At 37.8% G+C, this 26,574-nt stretch overlaps 1 protein-coding gene across 1 annotated transcript in view; it reads right to left on the reverse strand.

Moving 5' to 3' along the window:
- The window catches only part of DPP10 (dipeptidyl peptidase like 10), a 259,843-nt gene that overhangs the window by 58,526 nt on the left and 174,743 nt on the right, over positions 1-26,574 (reverse strand). Inside the window, exons 8-10 of the mRNA XM_070731023.1 lie at positions 5,539-5,659; positions 4,426-4,580; positions 2,592-2,689 (exon numbers count right to left, since the gene is read on the reverse strand). Of these exons, the coding sequence (XP_070587124.1) occupies positions 2,592-2,689; positions 4,426-4,580; positions 5,539-5,659 (374 nt within the window). The remainder of the gene's footprint in view (positions 1-2,591; positions 2,690-4,425; positions 4,581-5,538; positions 5,660-26,574) is intronic.

The raw sequence follows: 26,574 nt of genomic DNA on the forward strand, positions 1-26,574 counted from the left end.
GAAGACATTTTGCTTCCCACCCAATAAATTCTTCAACTTTCCAACAAAGAGCTGAAGAAGCTACTTGGATTAGAAGCAAAACGTCTTCAGAGAAACACCAGAAAGTCCAGTTGCCTCTTTTGGGACTTATCCTTGTAGGCATTTCTAGACAAAGTAATGATATATTACATTTTCCATTTCTATTTAATTTGATTACAGTTTGGGAATGACAACACCAGTTAACACAGACATCTTCTGCTGGATATGTTCGTTTATCAGAACACCGTTTCTACATACCCTTCTCTTTATTTTTCTTTTACAGCTGACACTGTGTCATCTGAACACAAATAATAAAAAATATCAAGCATATCAGAAATATATTGCTGCAGACTATGGACTTCTTTCAATGTGTATAAAATAAAGGGTCAACAGACCTCAATTTCTTCTGGAGTGGGTAAAAGAAAGAGAAAATATAGCCTATGTCTTGGATTTTTGAAATATTTTTAAATATGTTTTTCGTTTATCATGTCCAATTCCAATTTTCCGTAACTAGGGCATTATACAGTACTTTCATAGGTAAAATTAAAATTGATTTTCCAGGGATGCTCACACTCAGGTTTTGTGATATGACAGCCGGATGATTGCTTTTAAAACCATTTGCAACTCAAACAGAATGTATAAAATACATGATCTTTTTTTAAAGTAAGCTTGCACAAACCCATCATTAAAAAAGAAAAAAAAGAAAAAAAAGATCTGTTAGCTACTTAGATATGTAATATTTGTTCTTTTTTCTTACTGCTTGGAAAATTCACTATAGGAAATAATGTACACTATTTTGAATTTGGTTATTTAGAACTCATCCCTGTATAATCTACACATTTGCATGTGCTAAAATCAATTTTTTTTTAAAAATGTTTTTGTAATAATTTTATTATATATATATATATATATATATATATATATATATATATATATATATATATATATATATATTCACATCAATTTATATTCACATCAAATAAATACAAACTACAAAAATAAAAAGATTAAAAATTAATAATCCATCCTGGTGAATATGAACAACTTTAATTGCCATTTCTTAAAGTACAATAAATAATATCTTCATCCTGTATCTCATCTCTTTATGAACAAATCTTTAAAATTTTATTCTCCATCCCACTTAGCAAAAGTTCATTCTAGATTCTTTGAAACCCAGAGAATTTCCCTATCTTGTATTTCTTTCACTGAAGCTTTTGTTTAATTTTAATTTGAAATTCAGTTCATTTAAAGAAATGGTCAGTTTTCAGAATCAAGCATTCTTTTAGGGAGAAAAGTAACAGGCCACTTTAACTCAGTGATTATTTATTAATTAGATTTCTATGCCGCCCTTCTTAAGGCGACTTATAGAGTTTGGATTTTGAACCTGGAATTTAGAGAAGTTTTCTGAAGTTCTAATCTGTTCAATTCATTATTGCAAGCCTAAGCATAAAATCTTGTCAAATTTAATCAAATAATGCTACTTCGCTTTCTGTCTGTCTGAACAGATATATCTCTTTTAAGGAAGATTCTCTTCTCTTGGTATAGCTATTATGAAAACAATGTCAAATACTTTATAAAAATTCAATAGTTTAATTTTATAATAACATTTTCATTCCATTACCTAATATCAATTTATAAGATTTTTTTAAAAAATTGATTATTACTATGGTTTTTTTTTTATAGTCAGCCAGATGATTAGACTGGATTTAGCACTTTTATCCATCAAATGAGTCCTAAGCATTTAAGACAGATATCACTGTTATGGTGCTGGATGTAAGCTGTTCCAAGTAAGTCTGCATTTTGCAATTGACTGATGGAGATTTTGTAAATACTGATAATCTTCAAGGGGATTACACTTAAGGTGTTTTATTAGTATTGGCAGTATCTTTGTTTCATTTGCTACATTCTATTTCTAATTTTAAGATGTTTATATTTTGTGATACTCTCCCACATTTCCCCCCCCCCTTTTTTATGCTTCTGTCTCCAAATATCGCAACATCTGCTATCCAGAATTTTTGTTTGTTTGTTTTGGTCTTACTGACAGTTGTTAAGCCTAGTATTTGTCTGTGGGAGTCTAAATTTCCACAGCATTTTAGCTTCTTCATTTTCTTGTCTATTTTGTGATCCCACTAGTTCTTGCAGGCAAATAGATATTTCTTGAAGATATTCCAATGCGCCATTGTTGCTACTTTGTCATGTCATTGTTTTCTTGTGGTCTTCTTGTGGTCTTCTTGCAACAACTAATTAGATGGTCCACTGTTACTTTGGCTTCTTTGCAGAGGAAACATTGTCGATCTGTTGCTGTCTTCTCAAGACAGTGTTGTTTCATGGTGATTGGCTGGATTGGTTCTTGCAGTTTTCTTGGCAAGATTTTCAGAAGATGTTTGGCGTTGTGTTTTCTGAGGACTGAGAGAATGATTGGCCACAAAGGTCACCCAATTGGCTTCATGTCTAAGGCAGAACTAGAATTTTCCACCTCCTTTTCTTTTAGTTCCTTAACCACTGCACCAAGCTGGCTCCCTGGAATATAGTTATAGTATAATAGGTTAAATATAAACTTCTAATCTGCTTACCTTGATTTAAAACTGTCTGGTGGCATGAGTTCCAATGTATGTGTTGGGCCATATAGATTGACAACATACAGCTTGACTACTGGATTCAGTTCACCTGCCTTTCAAAAAAACACATTTCAGTATTGATGAAATATAATCATTGATATTCTATGACAGAGTATTGGGTGATACTAATTTGATGTATACGCCATGAATTGGCATATACAGTAAGACCTATATTCCTGCATACTGTACTTATTTTATTTTCCTTTTTTCCCTTGTGAATACAAATAACTATATAAAATATAAAAAGGGATGATGCTTTTATAAGGAATAAAAATAATTATAAAAAGTTTCCTATGCACCAGCTTGGTCTAATAGTCATAAATAGTACTAAACCTGCCTAGTGAAGTAAAACATTGCAAGACATAAAGACTTAGTCTTTATCATTAGATCCTTTGCTTAATAATTAAGGTGAATCTAAAATGAACAGAAAAAATAAATAAAGGTTACAATTTATTAACAATATAAATCTGCTCACTACATAATAAATCATAGTAGTGTTTTACAATTTCTTTATCATAAGTTTAATTGAATCTTAAATTTTATCCTTTGTTCAGTGTTTCTTTTTATACTGTTCAATTTGAAGTTGCTAAAGAAAAATATAACAGTTGTAGAAATTAATTCTGCTCGTAGTAAAAACATATGAAAAATATTCATTGATGTACATTTAATTTCACATGCTGTAGTCATTTAACAATTTCATATTTTTAAAAAATCAAATGTAATAAATATAATTGTAAAAGAGACCCTTGTTCAGAGTAATACATTATCTAGGTTTTAAAATATATTTATTCAATTTCTAATATTGCCCACTGACCAAATTACACTGGATGGAATGCAAAGGGTTAAAAACAAATAATGATAAGTAAAAACAACAATAAAAAAGAAACCAAGTTGGAGAGGAAAAACAGACTGATTTAACAAGTTCATGCATCATTCATCCTGATCAAATCCATGCTAAACTATAATAATAATAATAATAATAATAATAATAATAATAATAATAATAATAATAATAATATTATTATTATTATTATTACTATTATTGTTATTATTATTATTATTTAGATTTGTATGCCACCCCTCTCTGAGGACTCGGAATGGCTCACAACAGCAACAAAATAAAATATGATACAACTCCAATATTAAAACTAATTTAAAAACCCATTATTACTAAAAAACATTCAATTCTACACAATCACACCATTCTCAAATGCTACAGACAGAAAGATGGGGGGAGGTTTAGTCCCCCCGCAGCATAAATGGGTCTTTAACATCTTGCAGGAAGCAAGGGGGGTGGGGGCAATTTGAATCTCTGGGAGGAGTTGATTCCAGAGGGCCGGGGTCACCATAGAGAAGGCTCTAGCCCTAGGTCCCACCAGATGGCATTGTTTAATCGACGGTACCCGAGAAGGCAAACTGTGTGGGACCTAATTGGCCACTGGGATTCATGTATTTAACCCTTTAACATATTTAAATGTTTCGATCATGTCCCCCCTTTTCCTTCTGTCCTCCCTCTCATGCCTCAAGCTGTTCTCAAATTGAACAGACGACAAAAAAGACTAGACTTACTCATTAATTTACAAAAACATCTACATAAGTCTCCTGGGATTGGGAAATCTGTAATTATATCTGGTAATAAAAAAATTGCTTATTTTTTTTATTTTTAGCTACTGTAATAGAGTTGTTATCCTCACCTCAAATATCTGTTTTCTTCCAGTAATTGTGGGTAAGGGAGCAATTAAATAAAGCATGCATTAATAATAAAGAATGTATTACTCAATTTCCTTACCTTTGGATATGGATACTGTTTTCCTTTGGGATACAAAGATCCAGTAAACCAAGGAATAAGCATATTTGGTACTAATGTGTCATTTATCATAAGGAATGCCAGCCTCTCTCCATCAGGTGACCACCAGTGAGTAATGTGTGAATGAAGCAGCTCCTCTGAGGGGGAAAAAAATAAACCCATAAAATTAGCATTTTGTATCAGATTTATCAGTAAATATTAACTTTTAGATTTCCATGGAAGGACATTTGACACATCAATTTTATTTAAACTTTTTGTTCTTAGAAACATAAAAGAAAGAACAAAGAAACTATAAAGGATGGTGTCCCTTATTTTAAATTAAATGGAAGAAATGGAAATTCACTTTAATCTGAAATTCACACTTCAAAATTATTTAGCTTTACTTGTACATTCCACTGAAAAAAGGGAGAATAACTTATAGAATACTAACTAAAATATTTCTCTAAAAAAAGATGCATATTCAGGATTTCCATATGTTATATTCATAGTGCATTTTTAAGGACATTTGAAGCAGGATCATTGTTCATATTGAAAGAAGTTCTTGATTCCACCTGTTGTGAGAGTGCTGATGAGCCATAGTTTTTGGGTTTTGCTCTGTTAGCAATTGTTCATATGCAGCTGATCTTATGCTTTCTGTGGTAGCTTTTATGGTAGTATACATTTTGTTTTATGCAAATATATTTTCTTTAAAGTTGGGTTTGCAGCTTATCGTCATTCAACTTAGTTATGAGAAAGTCTAAGGATGGGAACTCTCTTTATTCATCTCAGTGTTTTATTTAAAATCAACAAGTGCTTCCAAGAAAGCATCAAACTACTATTCAATTCCTCAGAATTCATTGTAAGGAAATCTCAATTTCTCAAACATTGCACTAAAGAAACCCCCTTGAAAATAATGAAACATCTGCAAAAAAATGTGCTTTCTACTTTGATACTGATTTTCCTAAGCCTAAAAGTGTAAAATATACCTGGGCTACCACATTTCCAAGAAATAATGAACATGTTTATCCCACAATACTCTTTTTTCTCTTCAAAGTTGAACAAGGATAAGCTCTTTTGCATTCAGCTTCATATAGCAGTTTTTATTGTGCAATTTACCTTCATATAACCAGTCAGCAATTCCATTAAAAACAATTCCTTCTTTCCCAGAAGATGTCAATCTCAAAGAGCTGCTCTTTACATCAGGTTGGTAATAGATGTTATTTTCAAATATATAAATCTATATCGGGTAAAAAAGAATGACATGTTTTTTAATTAGTTAATATTTTCATATCCATTAACAGGAAATAATTTCTGAAGCTAATTTTTATATCCTTCTACAATTTATGGAATATTTCAGTAGAAAAACAGGGAAAAATAGAGAAAACATTGGTTTCTAAAACCAAATAAACTTCAACAGAAGGCAAAGTTAAGTTATACTGTAAACATTGTAACAGTATTAAAGTGATTTGCATATTGCTACATTTTTTGCTCTAATTTGTATGTAGCCATATAGAAAAAACTCTATCTTCCAGGTAGTAAAATATACTTACTGACTTAGAACGAAATCCTCAAGAGGAAAAGGTATGTGAAATCCAAGATGTGTTCTTATAGGTTCATTACTCTGGCCTATATTTTGCAATTCTAATACCTTGCAGAACTCTTGTGTCTTACAGATATTGCACAGAGATTGCATGACTGATAGAATGGCAAGCATTGTCCAGAATCAGGTCGTCTTGTTTTGTGACTATATAGCTAATCAATTCCTTCCTTCCTTCCTTCCTTCCTTCCTTCCTTCTTTCCTTCCATCCATCCATCTTAAAAACCTTCCATCCATAAAGTTTATTAGCTTTATCATCAATTTATTTAAAAAGAGATTCCAAGAATTTACTTCCATAGCACATCTTTGGATTCAACCCATAACATAGAACTTATACTTAATGCAACCTATCCATTGCAATTACTATACATGTTGGTAAGATGCTATGGATGGTGAGAATAACAGATTAACAGAGTTAGAAGGGACCTTGCAGATCATATGATCCAACCTCATGTGCAAGAAGGAGGCCCTACACATAGTATAGTATATATAGTATAGGTTCAATACTGGTCCAGATTCTTTTCCTAGTTTTGATACTCAACATATTCAATACAAAATAACACTAAAAACTAGCACTAGCATTTAGATTTATATACTGTTTCACAGTGCTTTACAGCGATTTACAGAGCCAGCATATCTCCCTCAAAAATCTAAGTTCTCATTGTATCAACTTTGGAAGGATGGAAAGTGAGTCAACCTTAGAAACATAGAAACATAGAAGACTGACGGCAGAAAAACACCTCATGGTCCATCTAGTCTGCCCTTATACTATTTCCTGTGTTTTATCTTAGGATGGATGGATGTTTATCCCAGGCATGTTTAAATTCAGTTACTGTGGATTTACCAACCACGTCTGCTGGAAGTTTGTTCTAAGGATCTACTACTCTTTCAGTAAAATAATATTTTCTCATGCTGCTTTTGATCTTTCCCCCAACTAACTTCAGATTGCGTCCCCTTGTTCTTGTGTTCACTTTCCTATTAAAAACACTTCCCTCCTGAACCTTATTTAACCCTTTAACATATTTAAATGTTTCGATCATGTCCCCCCTTTTCCTTCTGTCCTCCAGACTATACAGATTGAGTTCATTAAGTCTTTCCTGATACGTTTTATGCTTAAAGACCTTGAGCCTTTTGAATCTCTGGCAGAGGACAGAGTTAGCCTGCAATACTGCATTCTAACTATTGCACCACTATGGCTTCACAAAATATTGTGAAAATGTTGATTTCGTTTTGTGCTTTTTTAAAACAAATATTATGTCAAATGGGAAATGTGTAGCATGTTTAGACTGCTGGGAGCATGTAAATCATGTCCACTAGTTCTGGGCTTTTTTTTCAAACATAGACAACAGAAACATTTTTGTTTTCATTTGTGCCCCCCCCCCTCTCCCCAATTTCAAAAGATGATTTAGCAGAGGAAAGATTTCACAGAATCACTTTTTTAATTTTACAAACAAAATGAAATAATGATAATATACATTTGACAATTATGGAACAAATATTAACACAATACATTGTCTAAATTAATTGTTAAAACATATAAACACATGCATATACAACATGGCATTATAGGTTGTTCAACAGTACATTATGTAACATTTTTCAACTTTATCCTATACTTGAAGTATCCATAATTGTTGATATCTCTACTGGTCTTATTTATTATATTTATATATTCCATTTTTTATTGTCTGTCCACTTCACAAGGACTTGAGGCAACTCAGATAGGGCATCAATTGCCATCATTCATATTACAATCTAGCTGTATTTCAAAGCAAGGTAAAAGGATGAGCCAAAAACCATTTTAGTAAATTCTTTTTTTTTTTAATTTTTTTATTAACAAATATACAAAACATAAAAGTCAATACAAAAACCAATTGGGTCTTAGCATGGTATAACAATTTGTGAACATAAACATTTATAGAGAAAAAAGGAGGGTAGAAAGGAGGGGAGTAGAAAAAGAGGGGAGAGAGTAAAGAGAACAGAGGAAATAGAGAAAGTAAAGAAAGTAAAAGGGTAGGCGAATATCCGGTATTGAAAGCGGGAACCAGTTCTTGATTTATTAGCTCATTCCCTAGTATCAGGTTAGCCGTCTGAGTATTTAAATGCTGGCGTTGAATTAATCTAAATATAGAGATTATAAGATTTAGTAGTGAATATTCTGTTCATATATTTCTAAAGTCTCTTATCACTATAGCAAGAAATATGAGAAAACTATATATCGGATTTGTATCTGGTCGGATTTGTAACCATCATTTCAATTATGTAATGTGGTGGTCTCTTTTTTCTCTAACCAATTGTAGAAAGGATCCCAGCAATTATTAAATGAGGACATTGTTTAATTCCTAACTAGTATAGTTAATTTTGTCATCTCTGCACAGTATTTGATTTTTTTGATTATTGCATCTTTCGGAGGTACATCCTCGTTTTTCCACCACTGTGCAAAGATTAGTCTAGCTGCTGTAACTAAATGGACAATTAGATGTATTTGGGTTTTAGACAAGTTTTGTTTAATAATACCTAGAAGGAAACATTCGTGTTTTTTTTTTCAATTTTCAAATTTAATATTTCGTCGATCCAGAGTCCGATTATATTCCAGAACTTCTGGGCTTTTATGCATTGCCACCATAGGTGGAAATAGGTGCCAATCTCTTGGTGACACTTCCAACAGTATGGTGAGAGTTTATTGTTTAGTTTTGTTAATTTTATCGGAGTAATGTGCCACCTGTAAAACATTTTAATTAAGTTCTCTTTGTAAGACGTGGCAATGGTTAGTTTAAAATTTCTGCTCCAGAGTAATTGCCATTCATCTTCTTTGATCTCTTTTTAAGGTCCAGATTCCACTGTTTTACGTTAATTTTTGTATTAATATTATCCAATTCGTTAAAGTTTAAGTAAGAATAAAATTTCTTGATTATTTGTTCCTGGGGTCCTGTGCATAATTTGTCTAGTGGAGCATTTTTGACTATTCCGGGTTTGCTTTTATCCTTATTAAATTTAGTTTGTATCTGTAAGTATTCCCACCATTCCGTTTTTTGACCAAGATTTTCTAGTTCTGTCCTAGATCTGATTTCACCATTAGAATTTATTATGTCCTTGTATCTTATTATATTGTTTTTTTTATGAAAATTGGGATGCACATATGCTTCTAATGGAGCGTACCATAATGGGATTCCTTTATAAAGTTTTGTCTTAATTTATTTCCAAGTATATATTAACGATTTCCTAATCAGATGATTGGTAAAATATTTGTGGGTCTGAGGCTTTTCGTCCCATAAATAGTAGTGCCATCCTAAATGGAGGTCGTGACCTTCTAGATTAAGTAGTCTGGTATTAGATAGGCTCATCCAATCTCTCATCCATGATAGAGATGCGGCAATATAGTAATCTTTCCAGATTGGAAGTGCCAAGCCTCCTTCTTCTTTCCTGTCCTGTAGGTATTTTAAGCGAATTCTTGGACGTTTGTTCTGCCAGATGAAGTTACTGGTAATTTTATTCAGTTTTGTAAAGAATTCTTGTTTCAATTGAATTGGAATTGTTTGAAATAGGAAAAGTATTTTGGGCAAGATGTTAAGTTTTATGGCCGCTATTCTACTAGTAAAGAGAGTTGTAGTTTCTTCCATTTTGTCAGATCGGATTGTATTTTGTCTATTAATTTATTATAATTATTTTCTTTTAGACTGGACACTTTATTCGTCAAATTAATGCCAAGGTATTTGATTTTTTTTACTATCTGGATGTCAAGTTTGGCCGTTAAAATGGCTTTCTGTGATTCTCGCATATTTTTGGTTAAAATTTGAGTTTTAGTTTTGTTTATTTTAAGTCCTGCTACCGTGCCGTATTCTTCTAGAATAGCGAGTAATTTAGGTCCTGATTCTAATGGGTCCTCTAAGATAAATACAAGGTCGTCTGCAAATGCCTGTAGTTTATAGGTTTCATTTTTGCACTTTAGACCTTTTATATCTTCCTTTTTTCTAATGATTCTTGTTAAGACTTCCAACGTTAAGATGAAAAGTAGTGGAGACAGTGGGCAACCTTGTCAAGTTCCTTTATGTAATAAGATTTTTGTTGAAATGTCTCCATTGAGAATAATATAAGCTTATTGATAAGTATAGATAGCTTTTATTGCGTTGATAAATTTAGGGCCAAATTCCATGTATTCAAGTTGTTTAAGTATAAATTTCCAGGACACATTATCGAAAGCCTTTTGGGCGTCAAGGAATATTAATGCCACTTGTTTTTCGCTGTGGGTTTCATAGTATTCCAGGGTATCTAATATTATTCTAATGTTATTCTTAATCTGTCTCCCTGGCAGAAAGCCGTTTTGATCCAAATGTATGAATTGGTTTAGGAAGTTTTTAGTTCTACTAGCTAGGATGGAGCTGAAAATTTTATAATCTGCATTTAAAAGAGAGATAGGTCGATAATTGGCTATATCTGTAGGGTCCGTTTCCTTTTTTGCTATTAGTGCTAAGTTAGCTTCTGTCCAGGATGTTGGCATTTTGCCTTTATCTAGAGCCTCGTTTAACGTTTCTAACAGAGCCTTTTCCATTTCAGTGGGCAGATCTTTATAGAATTCAGGTGGAAGGCCGTCGGGGCCAGGGGCTTTATTATTTTTTTGGCTTTTAATTGCTTCTTTTAATTCCGTGATAGTGATTGCCTTATTTGATATGTCTTTCGTTTCTTTTGGAATTTTGGGGAGATTGGCCTGATCAAGGATTTCTTGTATTTTTTGGTCTTGTAGGTTATTAAGTGCATTTTCTTGGTTATCATAAATATTGCTATAGAAATCCCTAGCTATCTGTTGTTGTTTTTCCAAGTCGTGGCATAGTTCCCCGTTTTTCGTTTTAAGACAGTTTATGAGTTTCTTTTCTCTTTGTTTTTTGAGTTTGTTAGCTAACCATTTGCTTGGTTTGTTCGCATTTTCAAAATTATATTGGTTGCTACTTTTGATTTGTTGTGCTAAGTTTTGTTGTTCTAATAAGGTTAATTCATGTTTTATCTGGGATATTTTTTGTTTTATTTCTTTCTTTTGGGGATATTTTTGTAAATTTTCTTCTAGAGTTTTATATTCTTTTTCTAACTTATACAATTTCCGCTTTTTTAGTTTATATTCTTTAGCCATATATGAAATAGCAATTCCCCTAGTTACGGCTTTAGCAGTGTCCCATACGTTTTGAACACTAGTTTGTTCTTTAGTATTTTCTTTAAAGAAGAAATTCATTTCCATTTGAAGCTTCTGTTTAAAATTTTCCTGGTTAAGAATAGATTTCTGAAGTGTCCATCTAGGACATTGCTTAGTTCCTTTCCATGTTACTTTTAGCGCATTATGGTCTGAGATAAAATTGGGTTCTATCTCTACTGATTAGATTTTTGTATTAAGTTCTGTTGTAGTCCAGACCATGTCTAGTCTTGACCAAGATTGGTGTCTATCTGAATAAAAGGTAAATTTTTTATGGTTGGGATTTCTATCTCTCCAACTATCTTTAAGTTTTAATTCTTTAACTAAGTCAAAAAAAGCTTTAGGTAATATTCTTTTCTTTTGTCTATTCCTTCCTTCATTGTTATAGTCCAATTCCTTATCAATTATTCCATTAAAGTCCCCTAATAAACAAATGTTGTCCGTAGCATGTTCATTAATAGTAATTAATAATTTCTTATAAAATTTTTCTTGGCCTTCATTCAGGGCATATATGTTAATTAAGGTTATTATTTCCGATTCTTTTTGTAATTCTAATATCAAAACTCTGCCCTCTCTATCTTTATATTTCAGTTTAGCTTGTATATTAGGGTTGATATAGCAAATTACACCTCTCTTTTTTTCCAGTGCTAACGATGAGAATAGATTCCCTAATTTATTTCTTTTTAGAAGGTGTTCAAATTTATTTTTAATGTGTACTTCTTGCATTGCAATAATATCCAAGTTTAGTTTAGCAGTTTTATTTAGAATTTGGTTTCCTTTTTTTGGTACATTCAAGCCATTTATGTTGATTGAGTATAATTCAATTCCCCAGTTAGTCGTTTTTTGGACCGAATTCGAGTTATCTGTACTTGGGTCTAGTTGCCCTAGTACTTCTAGTCTCTTTTGGTATGCCTGCGTAGCCATTATTTCCTGTAGTTATATTATCAATAGCCAGTATTTCTGTTTGGGATCTGGTCCGTTCGTTGCTCAGTTATTGACAGAGGGTTCCTTGTTTCCTTATAGTTTTTTGTCTCAGCTGTCTGTTCGCTAGTGAAGTTTTTTTCAAAGAATTCTTCGGCTTTATCAGTTGAGTCTATTTTAATTTTTTTGTCTTGCCAAGTCACTAGCATTCCCTCTGGGACTAGCCATCTGAATTTAATGTTATGCCTAGTCAGTTTGGCAGATAGAAAGGTATATGGCTTACATAGGTCTCTTACATGTTTCGGGACTTGTTTTAAGATAACCAGCTGTCTCCCTTTATATTCTATGGGGTCTTCACGAGCTCTGTGGAGAATTTCGTCCCTGACTGATTTTTTAACTAGTTTGATATGGACTTCCTTGGGGAGGTTGTGGCGTCTGGTGTAGTTGGTGTTAATTCTATATATTTCGTCAATTTCGTTTAGCATTGTATCTTTTTCTATGCCCAACGCTTTTGACAGAATGTCTGCCATGATGTCTGGTAGGTCCTCGCTTTTCTCCTCCCTAAGGTTTTGAAATCTAAGGAAGTGATTGGCCTTTTCGCTCTCAAGTTGGATTACGGTATTTTCTAGTTCCTTATTGGCTTGGACTAGTTTTTCAGTCAGGTCTTCCATTTGTCTATGATCCTGGTCTATCCTATCTTCCAAATCCTGAATTTTTTGTTCTTGTTTTAGCATCTGTTGCTGAAAAGCCTCATGCCTTTTATCCATATTTTGCATCCTTTCTTTTAACTCAGAGGTATCGTTTCTCACTTCCCCTATTTCTTTCTTAATATGTTCATGATTCTTAAGCATTAATTCCTGCATTTGCAGCAGCATAGATTGTAAATCTTTATAAGAATTGGACCTTTCTCTGGGGAGCATGTCCTCCAATGATCTCTGGGTAGAGGGGCTAGGTATAGCTGAGGTAGATTGATTGATTAATTGACCTCTTCCCTGATCCTAGTTTAGACAAGTTAGAAAGGCTTGTCATCTTGACAATATTCCACCAACTGGCCCACTTGTATAAATCTCTAATAGTCCCTTCCAGAGTTAGGTGATAGTAGTATGCTTTTAGTAAATTCTTGAATTGCATCTCAGAAGGTTTTATGCAGCTGTTTTGAGTCCCTTCCCAAGTCCTCTAGTCTAGGCAAGCAGAAGATTGATAGAAGACACTTCTGCTGAAAAAAACAGTAAGATAAGGTGCCATCTCTGAGGTACTTGGGGCAGTAGTAGAAATTAAACTCCATTCTCCTTTTGAGAACAAATGTATGTGTTCTTGTATATTTTTGTTCCAACCTGTTGATCTTAACTATGAAAAAATGAATCCTACTATTAATGCTAAAATACCATTCAAATGCTAACCAGTTAATTTTGTTAAATGGAAAATAGGTTCTTCTTAACTTCTGCCTCAAGCAGTAGAATAGCTTTTCATTGGCCTTGCTTGTAAAGAGTGTAAGTAAATGCAACCTGTGAACAAGCTGATTCTACAGTTAATAGAGCTTAAATTAATTAAGAATTCTGTATTTGAAAATTATTAATTTAGATGGAATTTCTGTTTTCCAAGGGAATGAAAAGGTGTTTTAATTAATGCTTCATACTTTAAACGTGGCCCATTAGTCTGGTTACATGAGTGAAAACAGTATAATATATCAGAGATAATGGATCATTCATTGTAAATTACAAGGATCACTAGTTTTTGTGATAATGGTTTAACAACATCCTTAAGTTTAATGTTCTAGGCTAAAGGATAATGTAAAATATGTTTGAACACATCAAGCACTTTTGCCATGTGTGTATGTGTATAATCACATCACAAGTTCTCAACTTATAACAGTTCCTTTAGTGACAGTTCAAACTTACAACAACAGTCAAACAACAACAACAGTGAAAAAAGTAACTTATGACTGTTTTTCACATTTATGGCCGTTGCAGCATCCGCGTGGTCATATGATCAAAATTCAGACCCTTGACAAGTGATTCATATTTATGGTAGTTGCAGTGTCATGTGATCGGTTTTTGCAACTTTCTGACAATCAAAGTCAATGGGGAAGCAAGATTCCTTTAACAACTATGCCACTAACTTAACATCCACAATGATTCATTTAACAATGGTGGCAAGAAAGGTCATAAAACTTTCAAATGTTTCACTTAACAATATAAATTTTTGGCTCAATTGTGGTTGTAAGTTGAGGACTACCTGTATATCCAAGAAAATCTTCCTTTGCATGTTTTGTTGACACCCTAATATAGTGGTCCCCAACCATTATGGCAGCCCGGGGTGGGGGTGGGGAACTGGTCCTCTACTTGCACAAGTCAACCTGTGTGTATGCATTCTGGCCCATGGTTGGGCAAGTTGAGCTGTGCATATGTATGAATGTGTGACAGTCCACCATTTGTATGAGTTGAACTGCATGCATGCATGCTAGCCTGCCACTCACACAAGTGTGTATGCATATGCACCGGTGCACTGTTCATCCAAACTGAGTTGCATACACATGGCTCTCAGTTGTGTAAGTTGATCTGTGCATACATGCACATGTTTGCTGGCCCATCACTCATGCAAGTTGTGCTGTATGCATATACACTGACCCATTATTTATACAAGTCAAGCTGTGCATGTACGTGCTGGTTCACTATTCATACAACGAGTTGCATGCATTTGCATCAGCCAGCCACTTGCATAGACCAGTTCCAAAAATGCCATGGCCTGGTAGTGAACTATGGCCCAGGGATTGAGGATCCCTGTCCTAATAGCAATATCCATTATTTTGTCTACATTCAGTCCATACAGCTCTTCCAGAAAGAATGAGGCAGTGGAAGCAGTAATCCTTGGTATGGAGGAATATCTCAGGGCAGACCTGGGCATGGGGCGGCCTGTGGGCCGTATCCGGCCCGCCCACTGTCTGTGACTGGCCCATCCACTATCTGTGGCTGCGCAGACAAAGCGTGGGGTTTTCCACCCCTGCGCAGTGGAGCCAGCACCGTTTCTCCCACCCAACAGCTGATCTGCCTCAGGGCGAACTTCTGCACCCTGCCATGTGCGGGGGGGGGGGCGATGGAAGCTAAGCACTCCTCCATGAGCTTTAAAGAAAAAGGCAGAGGGAGGGCGAGGCAAGAGTTCTGGTTTGGACAGCACCACAGGAGAGAGACAGTGTGTGTGTGTATTCTGTCAGGGAATGGGGGTGATCGCTCCCGTTGCTTGGTGACGGCGCTGCCCAAACCGGAGCTCTTGCCTCAGCCTCCCTCAATGTTTCTTTTTAAAGCTCATATTCAGCCTCCACCTCCACCCCCTAGAGGCAAGAAAACAGCTCTTTGCCTGTCACCACAGCCGCAATCCCCACCTGAAATTAAGGTGAGGGAAATGAGAACAAAAAGGGAGGAGAAACAAATGAGAGAAAGAGGCGGGAGAGAGAGGGAGAAATACACAGAAATGAGAGAGACCTGGAGGAAAGAATGAGAGAGAGGGAAAAGAGGGGAGAGAGAGAGAGAAAGAAAGAAAAGGGAAAGAGAGGGAAAGAAAGAGAAATGGAGAGGAAGGAGGGAGGGAGGGAGGGAAGGAAGGAAGGAAGGAAGGAAGGAAGGATGAAATGAATTGAGGAACATAGGAAGGAAATACTTTGGGGGGGTGTAATTTTTTTTCTCAACATACCGTACTTTCAAACAATACAGCGTGTCATCTAATTTTCCATTAAAAAAATGTGGTATTTTGTTAGTAACTAATATCAATCATCAAAAGAGTTGCAAAAGGTTTTTTTCTAATTTTGTCATCCAGTTACCTTTTCTTTTAATTAAATTCTCTCCTTAATGTTTCTTCAAAAAGTACACCAATTACATTTCTAACTTATTAACCATTATGCCAAAGTGCTTCCTTCTTTCTTTATACATTTTTCTATAAACCAATAAAACCTTGTATAGCCAATCAGAAGTTAACAAAAGAAAATTAAAAACAAAACATAAACATATATGAATTTCAGACTTCTTCCCCACTCTAAATAGCACATTAACCTAATCCCAAATTTACAAACTATTTCAACCCATCTAACATTTAGCCAATTAATACTTATCTACATTTCTTACTGAATTATTAATCTTAAATTTCAGTCAATTTGAGAAAAGAAAAAAAGGAAAAATTCTAAATATTCTCTATTTTCAATCAATTAAAATATTAACATCATTAATCTCCCCAACAATTCTAAATTCAATTCCATTTATGCATTAATCCAAATCAGTATCACCTACTACATATCTTATTATAATCATTACCTCTAACTTTTTAAAAACAGATCAGCAATTCCTAAATTCATATATCTAAATATAAAAAATAATTAAAGTCCAGCCCTCTAAAACCATCCCAGTTTCTCATGAGGATGCTGGATGAGATCATCCATTGGAGTGGGTTCAATTCAACCATCAATATATGGATGATGTCCAATCTTTACTCCAAACAAACCAGGTGAGGTTGTCAAACCTTTGCTTACATTTACATCTATTGAATGAAACCCAGAGTTGTTGTAGTATTAAGTATCCTTATATATTTTTTTAAATAAATAAATAAAGTCAAGGCAGAAGCAAAGGCAGTGATTTTCTATCATATTCCTTGAAGTCCTTAGCATTCTATCTCAATTTATGTTAGAGGATATCTTAATACACTGCAGAGCACCTCTTTAGAGTGAAGGTGAAAAATAAATACATGAACATTACCATCTTCCTCCAGTATACGTTAAGAACTGCTAAGCATGTTTATCTATCATATATTCTCCTAGCCCACAAAATGACCTAAACATAGCACAAGCCCATGAGCATAATGTCTCACAGATTACCAGAAGGAAAAAGATATTTCAAACAATACAGTAGTGCTGTAAATACTGCAATGCTGCTGCTGTCTAATGTCATCTTGATAGTGCATTTGTCAAAAGAATTAAAGAAAGGACAAGCAACAAATATTGCTGGTTGTATTTGTCTGTTACATTTGACCCTTCTTTTCACTTATGGGTAAGTAAAGTAGATACTGGAGAGGAAAATGATTTGACTTAAGAGTCAAAAGGAGCCTAAGTCCTAGATCCAGTTGCCAGGCAGACACAAGTGTAAGACACTGATGAAGACTTTTTGATGTTGGAGTTATTCAGTGTGAATTCCTAGGTATATTTTTAAAATATAAATGTGGTCAGTTATGCTATTTGCTAAGGCAAGAGCCTAGTTTCTCCCCACAGACTTGAAAATTGAAGATAAAATTATCTAGACATTATTGCAGTTAAGATTGGTATATATATTTTCCTTGAGTTTAACTTAATACTGCTGGCTGAGAGAATGGTATGCTTTCAAGGTATTTTATAGAATGGCCTAGTTGCATATTCATTAGTTCTTTCTCCTATGATTTCACCTGCTGCTAATACATGCACAAAAAGTGATGAAATAAATAAATAAAACCCTATCCAATATTATAAGCCTGTGAAACTAAATATAAATATGCAGTGATCATACTACCTTTCCAGATCAAACTATGCTTGGGCATCTTTGATATTTGAAAAAAATGATTAACAGTTTCCTGCTCTAGATGCAGATGGAGAAATGAGTAGAAAATGGTGGATTTTCAACCAGTAGTGGATTCTAAAGCCCCTTGCTACCTGTCCCAGGCAGGTGGATAGAGCATCTTGAGTGGGGGAGTGGAACATCCCAGGTGGGTAGGCAGAGCCTCCGGCCACCAGCGCTATTGGTTTGCAGAATTAGGCCAAACCGGGAACAACCCAGCACTGTTTTCAACCCAGCAGATGTCAATCAAACACTGGGGATTTTTAAACTCTTAATTAAAAGTAGAATAGAATACATGCTCAATAACATGGACAATTTTTTTTAAAAGAGAGAGAGAAAACAGAATGTTCCATTTACTGCTCTTTCTTTCATGTGATTTTTTGTGGGTTACCGAAAAATAACATTTCTTTTCTAAAACTTCATTCTACCAGGCCCTGACACGGAGGAGCTTCTATGCAACAAATGAAATGATGTTGCAGTTTATATTATTTTCATAGTGATCTAATGAAAATTATGTAAATCTCCCATAATATTCTATTCCAGGGGTGTCAAACTTGCATACATTGAAGCATCACATGACTTATCACAACTTTTTCTCCCTTTGTTAAAGTGGAATTGGGTGTGGTCAGCGCGTGATGCATCCGGGCCGTGCATGTGACAGTCCTGTCCTATTCAATTCTGCTGTGTTTGCTTAGAAACAGCCGGCCGGTTAGAGCCGTGCGATTGGCGTCCCTATCCAAGGTTCTGATAGGGCGCTTTCCATAGTTACTTTGTAAGCGGGAAAGCTACTGTGTATTTGATTGGGTCCTGCCTCAGCCAGGGCTTGCTATATAACTCTGTGTGCATTGTCTGTTTCTCTAAGCCTGTACCTGCCTGCCTGGCATGCATTCCGTATTAAAGTGATCTGTTAAATAAGGCCTACTCTGTTTTACTGGCGACGAGGATTCTCGCCATTTCTTCAAGAATTCTATGCTTGGACTTTGTACGTAAGTGAAAATGTCAGTGCAGCTTACTTTCGCCCCTTTCAATACCCAAGGGGAGACATGGGAGTCCTATGTTGCCCGTTTCGATTGCTTCTTAATCTCCAACGGGTACACGGAAATTTCCGGAGACAGGAAAAGATCTTATTTCCTGGGGTTTTGTGGCCCCGAGATGTTCGAAACTGCCCGAGCATTGTTTGCCCCTACTTCAATCCACGATGTATCTTGGGAAGACTTTTTAAAAACCTTGCAGGATCATTATGCCCCGGCTCCATCTCGGTGTGCGAGGCGCTATAAATTTTACCAGCGGAACCAAGCTGAGGGGGAGTCTATAAATGACTATGTGGCCGCCCTGCGCCGAGCGGCACTTTATTGCGAGTTTGCAGACCTGAATGACTACCTCCTAGACAGGCTTGTAATTGGGGTGAGAGACGGTCGGCTTAAGCGGCGTCTCCTGGCCATTAGGGATTTGACATTTCAAGCGGCGCTAGAGGAGGCTCGTGCGTTTGAGCTGTCAACGCAGTCGCTGACAGCCATGGACAGCACCGTTAATATTACCTGAAAGACTACAGTAACCACTGATAAGGCCACCGTTCTTCCTGAAGAGGATGGCAGTCATGAAGCAGAGGAGGAGGAGGTGTGCAAATTGGCAGTGAATAGGAACCGAGACGCTCCTGTTACCCGTCCCAGGCCACCCCAGTCACCTTGTCAGGGCTGTGGGGGCAACCATCTGAGGTCCTCCTGCCCTTCCCGTGATGCCGTGTGTTGGCATTGTGGTGCCAAAGGGCACCTTTCCAGGGTCTGCCGTTCCCGCAGAGTTTCCACAGCCACGGGCCGAGAGCAACGGGAGCCCCAGAGTTTCATTCCCCGATGGCAGAAGAAATTCCCTTCCAACCGGCGTGAGGATTGCAACGCTATCTATAGTCGGCCACGTTTGGCTACCACTTTTGTGAAGGAGATGTCTAGTTCAGCGGAAAAGATCTCGTTGGAGGTCCAGTTGGGCACTTCGAGGTGCCCTATGCAAGTGGACACTGGATCTGCCCATTCCTTAATTTCGTGGGCGACATTGAAGCGCTGTTTTCCAGCTATCAGCAGAGGTCGCCTGTCTCCATGCGCTGTGCAACTGAAAGACTATCAAGGGACACCAATTCCTATTGTGGGGGAGGGCCGTTTTCCAGTCCGTTACAAAACTTTCGTGGGCAAATTGCCTCTTATTGTAATTAATGGGCCCTTCTCTAATCTTTTAGGTTTGGACTGGTTCAAGGCTTTGGGACTCTCTGTGACTGGGGTAAATACTGTCAATGATATGGGAAGGCTTGAGATTCTGGCGCGGGAGTTTCCAACAGTATTTGATGGTCAGTTGGGCTGTTATACGGGAACCCCGATTTCATTCGGTTTAAACCCACAAGAACCGGCGGTTCGTTTGAAAGCCCGCCGGGTGCCCATTCCCCTCCGGCCGAAAGTGGATGAGGAACTGGACAGACTGATTGCCCAGGGGGTGCTAGAACCGGTGGATCAGGCAAAATGGGAAACCCCGGTGGTCATTGCATTTAAGGGGGATGGGGGAATTAGGCTGTGTGGGGACTATAAATGTTCCATTAACAAAGCGTTGGCACACCACTCATATCCGTTGCCAGTGGTGCAACAGCTGCTGCACACTTTGGGAAAGGGTCGGGTGTTCGCGAAGCTCGACCTGTCTCAGGCTTATCAGCAGCTTCCCGTAGACCCCCTAGCTGCAGAAGCGCAGTCAATTATCACCCATCGGGGGGTATTCAAGTGTCACCGTCTACAATTTGGGGTCTCCATTGCCCCAGGTCTATTCCAGGGCCTGATGGAAAGGTTACTATATGGGCTCGAAGGAACCGTGCCGTATTTTGATGACGTCCTGGTGTCGGGGAGTTCCACAGATGAGTTGATGGCACGAGTAAGGAAGGTTTTGTCCAAGTTCAGGGATGCGGGGCTTAAACTAAAAGAAAAAAAGTGTGTTTTTGGTGTCCCGAGGGTGGAATTCCTGGGCTTTATTGTAGATGGGGAGGGAATTCACCCCACCCCAGAAAAGACACGGGCAATTAGGGATGCCCCCAGGCCACGTTCCAAGACTGAGCTGCAAGCTTTTTTGGGACTCTTAAATTTTTACGCGGTCTTCATCCCGCATAAGGCATCGGTGGCCGAGCCTTTACACCGGCTTTTGGACAAGCACTCAAACTGGCACTGGGGAAGAAGGGAGGAATTGGCATTTAACGGGGTCAAGGCGATACTTTTGTCCAACAATGTGCTGACCCTATACTCACCTGGTTTACCTTTAATTTTGACTTGTGACGCTTCACAACACGGGGTGGGCGCTGTCCTTAGTCACAGACTGCCTAGTGGAGCCGAAGCCCCTCTGGCATTTTTCTCTCACACATTGGCTTCGGCAGAAAGAAATTATGGACATATCGACAAAGAGGCGCTGGCACTAATTGCGGGGGTCAAGCGGTTCCACGATTACTTATATGGGAGACATTTCGAATTAGTCACAGACCACCAACCATTGCTGGGGCTTTTATCTGGCAGCCGTCAAAGTCCGGTAGTCCTTTCACCCAGGATGTCACGTTGGATCATCTTCCTAGCGAACTACAATTATACGTTATCCTATAAGCCAGGACGCCACATAGCACACGCTGATGCCTTGAGCAGATGCCCGCTGCCAGATGTTCTCGTCGACCCTGCTCCGGCGTGCTCCGTGTTTGCTCTTTCTGAGAGCACCATTCCTATTTCTGCAACCGAAGTTGCGGGGGTAACGGGTCGAGATGCCATTCTGTCCCAAGTAAGGCAATGGATATTAAGAGGATGGCCAGCTGCAGCCCCCGCAGATGTTTTTGTCCCATTTTTCAGGTGTCAATCAGAGTTCTCTGTAGAGAAGGGGGTGGTGCTGCGTGGAAGTAGAGTGGTAATTCCGGAATCCTTGCGCAGCCAGGTGCTGGCATTATTACATAGGGGCCACCCTGGCATAGTGCGCATGAAGAGCTTAGCTAGGGACTATGTTTGGTGGCCGGGGTTGGACAAGGCAGTAGAGCTAAGAGTAGCTGGATGTGCAGCATGCCAGGAAAGTCGCCCTTTCCCTCCTCGAGCCGAGCCGCTGGCATGGGAGCCGCCAGCTGGACCCTGGGCTCGTATTCACATTGATTTAGCCGGTCCCTTTATGGGACAGACCTTCCTGATAGTCGTGGATGCCCATTCGAAATGGGTAGAGGTGGTCCTACTCAGATCTACCTGCGCTCAGGCTATCATAGATGCCCTACTGATTTTATTTGCCACGCATGGGTTCCCCGACCTTCTCGTTTCGGACAACGGTCCCCAGTTCACAGCGGTGCAGTTTGAGTCATTCTTAGCATCTGCTGGCATCAGACATGCGTTAAGCTCGCCTTGGCATCCGGCCAGTAATGGCCAGGCGGAACGGGCAGTTAGGTCTGTAAAAGACGCCCTTAAGAGGATGCCGCAAGGTTCTTGGCAGGAAAGGCTAGCAGATTTGTTGCTAGCGCAACATTCTACCCCCTGTGTGGCCACGGGTAAGACCCCAGCCGAACTTTTGATGGGTCGCAAGCTCCGCATCGTTCTTGATAAACTGCACCCATGGTACTCTCAAACAGTGCAGTGGCCAGTAACCCCGACCCGGCAGGTAAAAATTGGAAACACTGTTTTTGTCAGGTCTTACTCAGGAGGACGGAATTGGGAAAGGGGAACAGTAAGCAGAGAGCTGGGGCCTCGATCTTTTGAAATCGAACTGGCAGACGGAAGGGTTTGGAAGAGGCATTTAGACCAGATCCGGATTGACAGGGCGAGCGAGCTCCAAAGGGAAGGAGATGGTGAGCAGGCGGGAGCGGCTCACAGTCAGTTTCAGCTGCCCGTAAGACTGTCAGGGGAAAACGCCTCCTCAGAGTCACTAAGGGGTGAGGAAGTTCTGGATTCAGAAGAGGGAGTGCAAGAATCAAATTCGGAGAGGATTTCCGAGCAGGCGGTCATGCCTCGGCGCTCCGAGAGTGCGCTACAAACCGGCATATTTAAAGAACTATGTATGTGTCAATCAAGGGGTTAGGAGTGCTGTGTTTGCTTAGAAACAGCCGGCCGGTTAGAGCCGTGCGATTGGCGTCCCTATCCAAGGTTCTGATAGGGCGCTTTCCATAGTTACTTTGTAAGCGGGAAAGCTACTGTGTATTTGATTGGGTCCTGCCTCAGCCAGGGCTTGCTATATAACTCTGTGTGCATTGTCTGTTTCTCTAAGCCTGTACCTGCCTGCCTGGCATGCATTCCGTATTAAAGTGATCTGTTAAATAAGGCCTACTCTGTTTTAAATTCAACTGATAATTTCTGAATACAAGTAGTCATTGACATATATCAGATTGTTTAATGACCGTTGGAAGTTACAATGGCCCTGAGAAAAGTGACTTATGACCGTTTTTCACACATATTACCATTGCAGCATCCCTGTGATCATATGATCAAAATTTAGATGCTTTTGATGGTTTATTTATTTATTTATTGGATTTGTATGCCACTTCTCTCCGAGGACTCGGGATGGCTCACAACATATATAAAAATATAGCAGTATCTATAATCCTATCTATCTATCTATCTATCTATCTATCTATCTATCTATCTATCTATCTATCTATTAGATTTGTATGCTGCCCCTCTTTGTAGACTCTAAAAATCCTAAAATAATTTAAAACATTCATTACCATTCACTCCATAAAACATACTGTATTAAGAAACATTTATTGGTCAGGGGAAATATCTAATGACCACAGGCCTGGTGACAAAGATGAGCCTTTAAACTTTTTCGGAAGGCAAGGAGAGTGGGGGCAGTGTGAATCTCTGGGAGGAGCTGATTCTAGGGGGCCAGTGCCCTCACAGAGAAGGCTCTTCCCAGAGGTCCCACTAGCTGACATTGTCTGGCTGATGGGACACTTAGGAGACCAACTCTGTGGGACCTGATCGGACACTGGAATTCATGCAGCAGGAGGCGTCTCAGAGGTAATCTGGTCCTATGCTATGTAGGGCTTTATAGCTCATAAAGCTATGAATTGTGTCCGGAAACCAATCAGCAGCCAATGCAGTCTTCAGAGTGATGGTGAGATATGGGCATGTCTTGGAAGGCCCATAACCGCTCACATGGCTGCATTTTGGACTATTTGAAGTTTCCAAACACTCTTCAAATGTAGCCCCATGTAGAGAGCATTGCAGTAGTTGAACCTCGAGGTGATAAGGGCCTGAGTGACCATGAGCAAAGACTCCCTGTTCAAATAGGGCTGCAACTGCATCAGGCGGACCTGGGCAAATGCCCCCCTCATCACAGCCAAAAGATGGTGTTCTAAAGTCAGCTGTGGATCAAGGAGGATGCCCAAGTTGTGGACCCTCTCCGAGGGTGTCAATAATCCCCCCCAGGGTAATGGACGGACAGATGGATGTGTCCTTGGGAGGCAGTACCCACAGCCACTCCATCTTGTCTGGATTGAGCTTGAGCCTGTTGGCACCCATCCAGACCCTGACAGCCTCCAAACACCGGCACATTACTTCCACTGCTTCACTGAGTGGACATAGGGTGGAAATGTACAGCTGAGGGTCATCAGTGTACTGGTGGTAACTCACCCCGTGCCCTTGGATGATCTCACCCAGTGGTTTCATGTAGATATTAAACAACAGAGGGGGAGAGGACCGACCCCTGAGGAACCCCACAAGGTAGGGACTTATGAGTCGACCTCTGACCCCCCACTAACACCGACTGTGACTGACCAGAAAAGTAGAACTACCGTAAAGCGGTGCCCCCCACTCCCAGCCCTTCCAATCAGCGCAGAAGGATACCATGATTGATGGTATCGATGTGGTATCCTGGTGTCATGTGATCAACTTTTTGAGGCCTCCTGCCAAGCAAAAAGTCTGTGCCGAAACCAGATTCACTTAACAACCATGTTAATTACTTTACAATCGCACAAGTGACTCACTTAACAACTGTGGCAAGAAAAATCGTAAAATGGGGAAAACTCACTTAACAAATGTTTTGCTTATCAACATAAATTTTGGACTCAGTTGTGGTTGTAAGTCACCTTTAATGAGCTCTCTTCCTGTAGTTAGTTCTGTGCCACTTCATTATTACAACATTAAAAGAGGTTTTTTATTCTGGACGTATCAGGAATTGATAACACAGGGTGCACTGACGCCATACTACCCACAATACCCTAAATGACCTTTTAGAATTCTAACATTATTTTTAAATGCACCCATATGAACAACTGATAAATTTGAGATATTTTTTCTGTCCTGTGGATAGAATTACTGAAATATTTTAAGATATGGCAATCTGGTGACATTCAATCAATTTTAAAAAGTTTATACGTATGCCTCTGGAAAGGTCACATGATAATAATATGAAGTGAAAAAATTGGTAATTCCTGATATTTATACTGAATTGCATCAATTCTGTTTTGAAAGAGATAATATTTTAAAAAAAATATTTTTATTTAAATTTTAAAAATACCTTCTTCCTATGAAATGTTAAACCCTTCAAATTCATTATTTTGAAAACATCATGATTATATGTTGCAAAATGAAAAATGCTTTATTTTAATGTTTCCAATGGGAACATTACAGGATCAAACCATTAGATTATGATGATAACTTCTGTCATATATTTCATCTTTTATAGTAGGAAAAAAAGAAGGGTAAAGTTAATAGGAGTCATGGGAAAACTGTATAGATCACACTCTTCTTTGATTACTAAGCTTTAAATCAGACATGACCCTACTCACTTTTACTGTTATAAGGATTGGAAAGCTGCATAAAAATAAATCTACAATTTCCAAAAATATAGATTTTGAAATAGAAGTAAATTTCTGAATAGAATTAAAAGTTGCAGAAAAGTAAAGACCTATCCGATGCAGCTTATTTTACAAAGCTAGTTATAGTGATGTGACAATTAACAAATATAATTGTCAAAGATATAATGATCAATTATAAGTTTGAAGTAAATAAAATAAATCATCTATTCCATGCAAGCCACACCCACTCCAGCTCCATAAATAAGAAAAACATTGTGAAATATCATGTGACAGCAACATCACATGGCGAGGTTGACAATAATACAACACTTCCTTTGTCTACTGAGTATTTAAGTCACAGGTGGCTATATATAAGAGAAATATTCCACAAAAATGTAAAAGAAAGAAAAAGAACTCCTTAGACAATCAAGTAAGGTATCCACAGTGAAAGAAATTAAATAGAAGGAAATATTGCAAATCCCATTCATCTCCTATAAAACTTCATCTATAATACTACGTATCCGTTCTCTTCTTCAACTTATCTCTTTATTCCAGAGCTCTAAGTTTAATGTGAATGTTGGGACAAACAAAGAACTATGTTCTTTATCTTTGAAACATGCAAGTAATACTGGCAATGCATCAACTTTGTATAGCACATTCCCATAATACATTTCAACAATTATTACATCCCTTCTCCAAGGGGCTAATTTTCTAGACAATGTAAATTAAAGAAATAGATTGTCACCATGGGAATCCTTAATTAAAACAAAACTATGGAGGTGGGAGAGGTGTGCTAAGGAGTTTCATTAAAGGTGTTTTGTTTCCAGAATCTCATGTCAATCATAATTTATTAGACAAAATGCTCAGATGCAATAGGAGTACGTTCACCATGCAGAAGCTGAAGAAAATGAGAAAGAGCTTCATATTATCTCCACTCTGTTTCAGCTTCAGCGATGCCATTATCCATCTGACAGTACTCTTCCACAGTTTCAATTTTTAAAACTACATCTTGCCTAGGGAACTAACATATCTCAATTGATGCTTAATTGGATATACAAATCCAGGTAGCTAATGCCACATATTAATCAGAATCCAACCAGGAATGTGTCCCCCC

This window comes from Erythrolamprus reginae, chromosome 1 (genome assembly GCF_031021105.1).
Source record: "Erythrolamprus reginae isolate rEryReg1 chromosome 1, rEryReg1.hap1, whole genome shotgun sequence".
In the NCBI taxonomy this organism is placed as follows: domain Eukaryota; kingdom Metazoa; phylum Chordata; class Lepidosauria; order Squamata; family Dipsadidae; genus Erythrolamprus; species Erythrolamprus reginae.